The sequence below is a fragment of the Daktulosphaira vitifoliae genome, unplaced genomic scaffold (genome assembly GCF_025091365.1).
Source record: "Daktulosphaira vitifoliae isolate Bord-2020 unplaced genomic scaffold, ASM2509136v1 Scaffold_4, whole genome shotgun sequence".
Taxonomy (NCBI): Eukaryota; Metazoa; Arthropoda; class Insecta; order Hemiptera; family Phylloxeridae; genus Daktulosphaira; species Daktulosphaira vitifoliae.
Window position 1 is genome coordinate 13,979,783 of NW_026099575.1, and position 12,840 is coordinate 13,992,622.

At 28.4% G+C, this 12,840-nt stretch overlaps 1 protein-coding gene and 1 non-coding gene across 3 annotated transcripts; one reads left to right on the forward strand and one right to left on the reverse strand.

Annotated features, from left to right (window-relative positions):
• Positions 1-870: 870 nt before the first annotated feature.
• LOC126903724 (mediator of RNA polymerase II transcription subunit 14) lies at positions 871-9,698 on the forward strand. 2 transcript variants are annotated; one of them, XM_050682143.1, is made up of 3 exons: positions 871-1,102; positions 1,424-1,518; positions 4,682-9,698. In XM_050682143.1, exon 3 carries the CDS (start codon positions 4,714-4,716, stop codon positions 9,610-9,612), a length of 4,899 nt encoding a protein of 1,632 aa, XP_050538100.1. In that variant the 5' UTR covers positions 871-1,102; positions 1,424-1,518; positions 4,682-4,713; the 3' UTR covers positions 9,613-9,698. The 2 variants fall into 2 exon arrangements, with proteins under 2 accessions (XP_050538100.1, XP_050538101.1); XM_050682144.1 differs by lacking the exons at positions 871-1,102; positions 1,424-1,518 and adding exons at positions 2,107-2,191; positions 2,273-2,368.
• Positions 4,249-4,321, reverse strand: Trnak-cuu (transfer RNA lysine (anticodon CUU)). Its single transcript has one exon. It is a non-coding gene; the product is annotated as a tRNA-Lys (tRNA).
• Positions 9,699-12,840: the final 3,142 nt, after the last annotated feature.

A 12,840-nucleotide genomic window follows, 5' to 3' on the forward strand; every position in this document is an offset into this window, starting at 1 on the left:
TACATATTCATTTGGAAACCTTAGATTTATAAAATAAAATAAAGCAGCATTTGTATGCAAAGGTCATCAGAAGTGCATCCATTATTTTTTTTAAAGGAACGCAAATATTTTTTTGACGTTAATTTTTCTCAATTTCTCTATTATTCTAAAAACTTTGTTTTCTTTGGTCTTAGTAGGCAACGATAGTTTAAAGAAGGGGTGCATGTCTCCCTCCAGGATTTGGCAATTCTATAGATCGATACCTATTCATGTCAAAAAAAAAAATTAATATGATACCCCTGTCTACATATTATACTATTTAATGATAATACCCTCAATATTTGTACAAAATATCATAACATTTCTATGTCATTATAATGTCATAGATAAAGGGTGTTTTAATAAATTTTCGAAAAACTTCTCAGAATCTACATAGAAGATGTTAACTGAAATGTTAAGTGATGTACTAACGTAACTTTGGAGATTAGCAGTCTAATTAAAGAATTAATCTCTCTGAAAAAAATAGTATATTTATAATATATATTTGATATTTTTATAACTAAAACTGTAAAAACTCAAGACTAGGAATTGTTTAATATAATTTAAGTGAATAGAACTTTTCATATAAGTGTTTTGTAAAAATACAATTCAGTTCAAAGTTGAATATTTTAATTAGCTCAACTGTAGTATTCATCAGTTAAAAAAATTATTTTAAAATAACGTAATACTAATATCATATAAATGATGGTAACACTTATAGTAATACTTATAGTAAGTATTACCAACTTAGGAATCGAGGTAATTACTATACCGTGGTTGTATTTTAAGCAAGTTGTTTACAATCTTGACTGTTGGTAATGATACGTGATTAATGAATACTGATACCGTTTGGAATATTGGCCGTAACTCGTCGAACAGAATTTAGCTGGTATCCAACCAATTTTTAAATTCATTTTCTTGAATTATGTGTATTTAATGTATTATTTTCTAATTCATTACAGAAGTACTGTATAATAGTTTCAATAATTTGTGACCTATGTTCTCGGATATTTCTAGAATTGTACTATATTATTGTCAATAATTATAGTATATATAACTTTCTTCATTATACACTTGGCCCATTGTAAGTAAATAATGTAACTCTATTTAAATAGTCATTATATTGAAAATTGAAAGTAACTGAAAATAATCTTTAACATTTTGTTAGTAATTTCTTGATGATTTTGTTTAAAAAGATAATACGGTTAGATACAGAAAATTACAAATAAATCTTAATTAAAATTTATTCACATAATATCATAAATGAATTTTTAACATTTTTAAATTAATATATCTAGTTAAATTAAAATATCTATTTAATTATTAAATAGTGGTAGTTTTTTAAAAACCTATTAAAATGTATTAATTACTACAAATTTAATAACATTTTATTCGTTTTTTTTAGGTGTTAATTATATAAGATAATTAATATCTTATTAATTAAATGAATCTAGTATTTTCACCAACAATTAGTTATGCAATCAAATTCAAAAATTTTAGGTAAGAAATATAATTATAAATTAAGTTGAAGTATAATATACAAGCTAAATTAGTTTTTACAGTTTTTTTGTATTGTCTATTGTAAGTTTATTTTCCTTTAGTTTATTTTGACAGTTCTGTAAAATGTACAGTATAACTTGACATAATGTAGGGAGCTTGTGTTTTTAATCTGACATGTTACTGATGTTTAGCTGCATTGAAGAATAGCTGTTTCAATAAATGTTATTAATCATATTTATATATTTTTAAGGAAAATTTTAGCCATCATATATTCTTTTTTGGTACATATAAAGTAATGACATAAGCGTGTCTAAAATTTTTTGGCAAGTTGTTTTCAATCGGCTCAACATAAATGACTAAAACACTTAAACCTTTTCTTTTTATTAATTGAGAAATTATATTCTTGGTTGTATAAAATATGTTTAAGGAGAGAAAAGAACATATTTAGCTGTTCACCCATGAATATTTTTATTTTTGCTAAATGCAGAGTCATTAATTTATCATGAATAATTTAATTGATCAAAATATAAAAAGAATATTGAGAATTTTTTGTTTTGTTTCTTTTATGCACATGTTTTTTTCAATTTATGAATCATGAAATATTTTTTATGTCCATCTTTTACACCAGGGATCAGCAATAGAAGGCCCACAATCTATATCTTGCCCTTGGATGGTATGAAATTGACCTTTTAAGTATACTTGGCACTAAACTTTTTTTAATTTTTTATTTCCATTATTGTATTTGTATATCCAGAGAAACAAGTGTGATTGTTCATGCATTATTGTTGTTTGATTTACTTCTCAGTTATCGGAGAGTACAAAGTTTCAAAAAGCTGACTGAGGATAAACAGTAAATTTTTTTTATTAAAGTACCTATTTTTTTATAAATTGAAATTAAATCATATTAAGTTTATATGATGTTTGTTTTTAATTTTAATAAATTTTTATTTATGATTTTTCTAGTACTCAAAAATTTTTTTTCAACTATCTGACTTGTTATCCAAACTAATTGACTATCCTTGCCAACCTTTGAACTAGTAATTCAAAAATTATTGATATTTTTATACTTAATTATGTATGTTGTCATTTTAAAAAATAAAGTTGACACCCTTACAAGGTATATGGGTCAAACATTTAAATACTTAATGATTGATAAATTGAGAAAACAATTTAGAACAATTGAGAAGAAACAAAAACAGAAATTTTCATTATTATTTTTACTTTTTGATTATTTTAAGACCTTATAATAAATGAATCACTGTTCTTAAATTTCACAAATAATGCCAGGGGGTTTCCAGCATTACTCACATATATGTTTATTCCTGGTAATGAGTGCTATATAGGTGTATGGTATTCAAGCATCATTAAAAAATAAAATGTGTAATACACCCCCCATTAAATGTAGGAGAGTTCTGATCTAATTTATATGTTAAGAGTTTGCTGATAACAGCTTCATATATTTATATTCTCATATTTTATTTTTGTCTTAATTTTGATAAATTTTTGAAAACATGTAAATGATTTATTCAATTAACAAAAAGCATCAAATATTACCTTAGTAGAATCTTAAAACTATTTAAGTTGTACTATTTTTTCTTATATATATATATATATTTTAAGGTATTTAAATAGATTTATTATACCTCCTGACAATTGCTTTTAGCTTCGATACAAAGCTGAGAAAGTATTAATTTTACTATGATGTGTTTATTTTTTTTGTGTCTGTTATTATTTTTTCTCAGCTCTCACCGAACTGATTTCTTTCAATGATATGTCAAAAGATCACAAATTGTATCTAGTCGAAGACATTACCCTCAAATATTGTAAAAATTTTCTTCGTTCCCCGTAAATGAGGGAAATCTCCAAAAAAATTACAAATTTAAAAATTGCTAATTTTCAAAAAAAATTTGAATATTTTTAATTAAAACTGCCATAATTTTTTCAAAAATGAACAAATCCAATAAATTTTTTTTTATAGATGTAAATGTCTTTACCGATTGTTTGATATATTTTTTTTATAAATTTGACCCTTTACCTGCCTACAGGGGGGGAAAAATTATAACTTTTTCATAAAATTTAACTTTTTCAATTTAACCTTTAAAAGTCTGATACTTTTATATATATATCTTAAATTAAAGCTAATGTAATGTACTTAATTATGAAAAAAAAAAAATTTCGGACTTTATTTTGTCTTCACGTTGAAAATGGCTACCATTTTTGTGTGAAAATTCTCGATTTTATACTTTACATTTTTTACTTTAAATGCTATAAGNAAAAAAATTTCGGACTTTATTTTGTCTTCACGTTGAAAATGGCTACCAAATGCTATTTTTGTGTGAAAATTCTCGATTTTATACTTTACATTTTTTACTTTAAATGCTATAAGTTTTTTAAAAATGTATGGATCAATACAATTTTTGCATGAGAAGTAGTATTTATATACATCTTTCATTCGACTTATTTTTTTTTTAAATAATATCATTTCGCTTTATATATTTATATATATATTGACACGGTACCGTGTTTCCCTCAGCCGCACATCATGTTATCAACCTAAATGAAAGTGTATCGGGATCTGAATCATAAGTGCATGGTGGCCTAGTGGTAAGGTTTGTCTATACGACGCCTTGGGTCACGGGTTCTAATCCCGTACCGTGCTTCTTTTTTTCACATGATTTCCGTTATACTTTATATAACCGGCCATCAATTCCCGGCGGCCGTGTTAACTGGCGTCCAATGTGGGGCTCGAACCCACGACCCCGAGATTAAGAGTCTCATGCTCTACTGACTGAGCTATCCGGGCTCAGTATTAATATATTCATACATTATATTTTAAAATCAAAGAACTACTAATCTGGATATAAATAAAGAAATAGGATATCATATAGCTTTTGAAGTAATCCACCAATTTTTTAAAATTAAACACTATCTACAGATTTGCATTGAAGCATCTTTTATAATAGTGATTTTAATTACTGTCAAATATCATTACACTTGACCCAACAATGCCACATCACCACTGTGCTGCAATCCCTCTGTGCTGGGTTTTTTTTTATTTTTATATCTGAAATATAATTTAATGTGTTTAAATGTATTATAGTAAATTTTTTACCAATAAATAAGTATTTGTAAATTTATTCATGTTGCTTTCGTTCATTTTCAGGTTAGTTTGAATTGTTTTTACACAATACTGCAATGCCTCCAATACCATTAGAAGGCAATCAGCCAAGCATGAGCAATGGTCTGCCACCAGAAGGATCTTTGTCATTATCAGTTTTGATTGATTTTATAGTACAACGTACTTACCATGAGCTTACTGTTCTTGCAGAATTATTACCACGTAAAGCAGATATGGAGCGCAAAATTGAAATTTATAAATTTGCAAATAGGACGAGACAATTATTTGTTCGTCTTCTGGCACTTGTGAAATGGGCAAATAGCGCTTCAAAAGTCGATAAGTCCACTCAAATAATGGGTTTTTTGGACAAACAGTCATTATTATTTATAGATACTGCTGATATGTTGGCTAGAGTAGCTCGTGAAACAGTTGTATCAGCTCGATTGCCAAATTTTCATATTCCATCTGCTGTTGAAGTATTAACGACTGGGACTTTTTCTAGATTACCTGCTTGTATTCGTGAACGAATTGTACCTCCTGACAAAATTACTCCAGCAGAAAAACGAGAAACTCTCTTACAACTTAATAGAGTTATTCAACATCGATTAGTGTGTAGCAATCTCATCAGTGAAATGAGTTGCAAAAAAGTAGCAAATGGTCGTGTTACATTTCGTGTGGAAAATGAATTCCAAGTGTCTCTTACACTAATGGGAGATAATCCAAACATACCATGGAGGCTTTTAGACATTGAAATATTAGTTGAAGACAAAGAAACTGGTGAAGGTAAACCATTAGTACATCCCTTACAAATCCAGTATATTCATCAAGTAGTGCAAGCTAGATTATTGGAGTGTTGTAGTATTGGTGAAGAACCACTTACTCAAGTTTATATGGTTTTACACTACTTCTGTCAATCTTTACAACTAGAAGTGCTATTTTCACAAACTAGAATATTATGTAAAGATAGATTAGATGGTCATATTCACATAACTGAATACACAGCAGGAAAGTGTATAGTAGTCTCATACTGGAGAGAGTTATCACGAAGTGTATCTGAACAGTTTGGTTACTCATTAACTGTGTATGTAGATGATAAAGAACCAAATAAGTCATTATCAATATCACATTCTCCATCATTAGGTATGAAAGATGCTGAAATCACTGAAAAATCAATTGGCACTGATCAATTATCGATGGAAAGACTCTTAGTGCATACAATTTATGTGAGAACTAAAATTCGTTTATCAGAACTTAAAGTAGAATTAGAAAATATGTTGAAAGATGTAGAATGTAATTTACAAGGTTCACCTGCTATATTATCAGTGGCCATTTTAAATCCTTGCTTACGTGCTGAACAATTACTGGTAACAGTAGACACACATACTGGAATGCTTCAATGTCATGTCCCTGAATTTAATCCACCTTGTATAGTTCAATTACAACAGGCATTGAATAGTGAACACTCTAAAATACCACTTCTAATAAGTGATTTGAGATTTTGGATTACTCAACGTCGTTGTGAAGCAACATTACAACATCTTCCAGCTACAGCATATGAGCGTTTACCTGTATTGCATCATCCTGATCACCCAATGTCAAAAATAAGTCGCCATCGTATGTTTATAAAGTTGCATAAAATATCTAACATGATATTGATTGTTGAGTTCTCTGAAAATGATAAATCTCCTTGTAAAATAGAATATAAATTTTACCTGGCGAATGTTAAAAAGTCATCAATTGAAGATAATCCTAATGATGAAACAATTGAAACAGATATACCTAAAATGTACTTAAAAGTTTTAACTTTGCTAACTATAGAGAAATTTGTTGCTACACATGGACCTTTTACTGCTGTTATCGAAGAGCAACAAGAAAAAATTGATCCTAATAACCGCAAAAGAACTATCATACGTAATGATCAACCACGAAAAATCCCTAAGCATCCTGCTTATTTTATTCCAGAACTTGCTCATATAGTTGCATTATGTGATGAACGATTACCATTTACTGTATTAGCTCAAGAATTAACAAAATGTGGTATTAGTAATCAAGGTGTACAAATTGAAGCCAATGCAACAACATTCGTTTTAAAAATTTTATCTTTACCACCTCCTACTGGTATTGAACCAACTAACTCTAAATGGGTATCACTATGTAAACGTTTGTTGTCTATATCTATCAGAGTCTATGGAAAAGGGACAACTCGTTGTTGGACTGCTGAATATGTATTTTATGGAAGCCCTTTACCTAGTAGACATAGTAAAGAACAAGGAGCTCGTCGACCAGTTTACATAAACTATGATGTTAGTATTGCTGAAAATATTTCTAAAACTGTGGAAACAATATTAAATGACTGGTTTCAGATAGTACATCTATACTTTTTAGTTGAAGATTTATCACCCTATTTACAGTTAGAAAAGAATAACTTAGCGTCTATGATAAGTATCAAAAGTTACAATTATTTAAAACTTATTATTGGTTATGGTACTCATAGACGTTCAACTGCTACGATCCACTGGAACTCTTCAACTAATGGTTTTAGCATAGTATTTGGATCTCTCAACAGCAGTATTAATCCTCACAATTTAATAAAAGAACAATTTGAGGGTTACCTTAATAATAATAAAAAATTATCAATGCTCATTCATGAAATGTTAGATACATTGAATCCACTAAATGCAATTTGTAAATTACCCTCAATCCCACAACTGTGTGTTATACAAGTTCGGCCAACGGTACCAGTTATTACTTTTGGAATTGTGGCTAATTCAACTAATTTAATTAAAGTTATTTATGAAGGACAATATTGTCTAGAAATAACTTTAAGATGGGGTAATTTAGTTAGTGTAAGAGATGGAGCCTACAGTAGATATGATAGAACATCTGTCATATCAGATTATATACCAACTCCTGGCTTAAAAGCATTTTTGTCAAAATATGTAGATGAATCTAGTATGTTCAGAAGGCGATCTCAGTCTGAAGATGACAACCCTCCATCACCTATTACTATGGATAATGTTGATGGAAACTTCTTGAGTAGTTCTTCTCATAGAGGGCCGCAATCACCTGCACAAGGCTTGAGATTCCACCCTCCAGGTAATACACCCCCAGGAAGTAATCCTCACACACCAGCAAGTCCACATCCTGCTGTAAGTGTTACTGGTATATCACAAAATAATCAACAATTTAGCAATAGTCCTGCTACATCTTTTAATTTAGCATCTCCACCATCATTACCATCGGCTATTAATCCATCACCATCAATGCTTCCACATCCTTCACCTGGTTCTAGTTTATTGGCAAGTTCTCCATCAAATCCTCTCCATGTTCCAAGCCCAGCAGGAATGTTATCCAATTCTTCTCCAGGTCCTGGATCAGGTTTTGGATTGAGCTCTAGTACTCATCCACCTGAAGTAAGTCCATTTCCTTCACAGAGTATGACATCACCTGCTGCTTCAAATTGGCCTGGATCACCTGGATTGCCTCGTCTATCTCCAGCTAGAGCCCAAGGGCAATCTCCAGCAAGTCATTCTTTACAAAGTCCAGATCATAAAAGTAGCTTTACACATACATCAAGAGTACTGCCACAGAAATCTTGGGCTGGAGCAGTTCCTACTATTATAACACATGAAGCTTTAAATGCATTATGTACTCCAACAGCTCATCCTCAAGGACTTCCTGCACCTAAACAATGCCCGTTGGAGAGGTTTTTAGGCTGTGTTTATATGAGAAAAAATTTACAGCGTTTTGTTCAGACTGAAGAAAATCTCATAGCACTAAATTGTTCTGAACCTGGTGTTGTAAATTTTAAAGTTGAAACATTGCAATGTCGAATATTTATTAATATGCAACATTTCCAATCATTACATTTAAAAATATCATGTACCCCAGAACAAAAAGATCCATGGACTATGGAAGAACTAAATATTTTGGAAAAATTCTTTGAAACTAAAGTAGCAATACCACCTTGTAAGCCAAATACCTTATTAGGTTTTACTCGTATGTTAAATTGCCCTTATACTGTACTTAAAGATTTTATACAAATAATTAAATTAGAAATGATACCAGGACTTATTCAACAACAACAAATGAAGTGGGCAGTTCAATGGTGTTTACGAATCCCACCTTCAGCAACCCCTATTGTACCTGTTGGTAAAGAAGCTTTACTGATTTGTCGTAATAAAATTTTATTCTTTTTACAAATTACAAGAATTGGTATAACTTATAACGGAAATGAAGTTCCATCATTAGTTTTACCACTTGTGTATGATACTGCTACAAATCTGACTCAATTGGCAGAAAAAAGAGATGGTGGTCCTGCTTCTGCAATATCTGCTGCAAGTTTACATTTAAAAAGATTTGCTGAATTTGCACTTAATCATAACGAATGCTCTATATTTCCAGCTGTTAGAGACCTTATGACAAATTTTGTGCTCCCTTCAGAACCACAACCACAAATGTCTCCTGCCTCTATGAATATGCACCCACAAATGGGTCCAGGTGGTCCAGTACCTTCACCATTAATGGGACAACACATGATGAATCAAAACTCAGGTATTGTCGGACAAAATCCTAGTATGATGGGACAAAATCCTGGCATGGTTGGACAAAATCCAGGTATGGTTGGACAAAATTCAAATATGATTAGCCAAAACCCAAATATTGTTGGACAAAATCCTTGTATGGTTGGACAAAATTCTAATATGATGGCACAAAATCCTAACATTGTTGGACAAAATCCAAATATGATGACCCAAAATCCTAATATGATAGGTCAAAATCCTAATGCAGTTGGACAGAATCCCAATATGGTAGGGCCAAATTCTAACATGGTCGGACAAACTCCTAATATGATTGGGCAAAATCCTAATATGGTAGTTCAAAATCCTAACATGGTTGGTCCCGGACAAAATTATAGTGGTGTTCAAATGTCTAATATGGGACCTCAACATGGAATGATGTCATCTCATCAGTGACATAAAGCTTATTATTAAAAATAGTCATGTATTATGTCAATAATATATTTAACATTAAAATGTAATGGAATTTTAATGTTTTATAATGTATTAGAAATAATAATAATTTAATGTGACAGTTAACATTTTTTAATGTATTATAATGTCTAGTTATAATGTATATGTATGTATTTGTAGATTATGATTTTTATATATAATTATGTATATTATTATGATTTATGATATTAAAGAATCTAGGTTTTTGTATAGCTTTGAAATTTAACTTAATTGATTTATAAATTAAGATAGAAAGTGTTAAATGTTACCTATGAAAAGTTAAAATTTTAAACTGTAAATAGTTATATTTTATAAATTATAAAACATTTGACTTAAGTCATAATAAATGGCAAGTGGTCATATAGTAAATTACTTACTAGTATAATTCTGAGTTTATTTTATTATTTTTCTCTTAAAAATGTACTGTTTTGTATTCTAAATTGTAAGGTTCGTCCACGATATATTTTTGGATATCGAATTGTACTGAATTTCAGCAATATTATATTGCAATATTGAAAAAAAAAATTCACTATCATCTTCTAATAGGGATTTTTATTTTTTTGGGCTCAATAATTTCATTTTACTTTTCAGATTGTGTTTCAATCAGTTGTTGCTGTATATCTTCTAATTCAGAAATTTATTTCTCTAATTCTCCTTATACATTTCTTTGTTTGTATTTTATTAAAATAAAATAAAATAGGAATAACCCTGTCACAATGAAAATAGTCAAGGATAACTTTAACGAAATCGAACTACAGAGGAATCTTATATTACGGAACATCTTAATAATCACTTTTTTTGTTAAAAATTTAACTAAACAAACTGATAAACAAAAAATGGTCTTTTAGGACAAGTATAAGTTAAGTTGATGGGGTGATTACCACCAATATTTTAAATAATTAAACCAAGTAATTAATACTCACAGGTTTAACAATTAAAAATATTTGAAAATGTGATCGATTTTATAATGAGGTTAAATATTAATGAAAATTTAGAAAAAATAGTAAAATAGTTAAAAACGCGTCTCATTTATTTTTTATTTCATTGAACATTATCATAGTTCAATTTTTGTTTTTAACTTTTTCAATTTTAAAATACTTTATTCAAATTATTTAAATTATTATCGACTTTATGGAAAACTGAGTTTTAAGTTTTAAAATGTAGTTCAAGTATTTATAATTATTATACTTAGTGTAAGATTAATATCAGTAAAATATAATGAATATATACAATATTTATACTTTATAAAAGGAACTTTAACACGCTTTAATAAATGTTATTATAGTAGAACAGACAGTTGATGGCGACACCAAACAATCAATGTCAGCTGACACAGAATTAGTAACACGAAAACAAACAAATTTTTATTACCACAACATTGCTGGAAAATTAACGATAAATGTTAAAAAATAATCACATTCTTAAATCGATTACTTTAAAAATGAGCCATCATAATAATTATTTTGCACATTTTATTTATATTAAGTAAACATAATTTTCGTTGAAAATGATCATAATATTATAAAAACAGTTTTAAAAAATATTTTTTTAAGAAAAACTTATTTAAAATGTATTTTCTGGAAAAAGCAATAGAGAAATACTTAATTTATGCTTCATACGCAGAATATTAAATATGTTCTATTAAATACTGGTAGAGTAAAGAAAAAAATTGCATATTTATTATTGGTTACAAATTCCAAGCGACTTTTTTTTGGTATGCTAAGAATCATATTATTTACAAGACGCAACTATAGATGAATGCATTTTTTTTTAATTTCAAAATATTTTCATTTATTACTTCTTGTTCTTTTTGTGCAATGATATTGTTTTTCTATAAATATTTTTAATAATTTTTCGCTTTATTAGGTACATTACTTTGTTTTATCTAAAATAATGATTTGTATTTTTTTCATAAAATATTATTTATGTGTAGTTCACAATAGATTAATAAATAAAAAAATCGGAAAAAATGAGTTGTACTATTAATGTAATAGTAATATTATTCTTTAATGTAGTTTAATATTAACTAGTCAAAAATAAGTTTCATTATAACAAATTATTTATTATCTTATTAATTTTTAAGAGTAAATGATGCAGATATTTTGGGACGATGATTATTAATACATAGTTGCTTTGGCCATTTTCAAATTTTTTAGTATTGATCTATTATTATTGTAGTAATTTTATATTGTGTGTATTTATTTATCAAATTGTATTGGATCTTGTACAGTAATGTAGTCATTTTGCCTATTCCAAATGCCCGGTGATAAAGTAAATTAATGATATATGAAAATCGACTTTGTATTTACTTATATATCTTTCTCAATAGTCAATAATACTATGTATACAACGTAATTTTAAAAAAGGTTAGCAATTGAAAAAACGTATTTTAATAAATAAATAAGTAAAGTTATATTTTTATACATTAGTGGTTCGTGGGTGCTGGTGGTGGGGATGCGACTTTTAAATATAATACCGATAGTCGTAGGTATAAAAAATTGTCAAATTAAATATAATAAAATAAAACATAATACACATATTATTATTTTAAAGGTCGCAGTAGAAAATAATAATAACAGCGATTGCACTATTATAACAACCAATAACGACGATCGTACACGCTGTTAATTCTAAAAATAAATTACCCAATATAGTAATATACTAATATTTGACACTGCCGGTCGTCCAAACACTACTCATTTGTGCACGAGTACCTGCACATATTTCTGGTATCTGAGGGAAACAACTTTAATGTTCGTGCACGACAAATGTATTATAACTATTTTACTATTTATAAATTTGCAATTTTAATAAAAATGTAGAATTAAGAATATACATTTAATTTTCTTCTTGTAAATAATTTTAGTAGGGGGAACGATCGTCCCGTCGTTCAAGCCACGGATCGCCACTGGTTTTGTATTATTGTTAAAAAATCTATATAGATATGCATGTTAGTTGTACATTGAATGTCAAAACCTGAGTTGCAAGAATCTACTAACTGATAACTTATTGTTAGCTAATTAAAATGTTTAATATCTATTACTTTAATATGAATGTATAAATTGTCAGAAAAAATAAATAATTTTAACTAATAAAATTATAGCAGTTGATATTTAAGAAAAATTATATATATTTAACTTTGGCTTTTAGTTTGTTTTTTGGAACAAAATTATTTTATCAATTGTTATATTG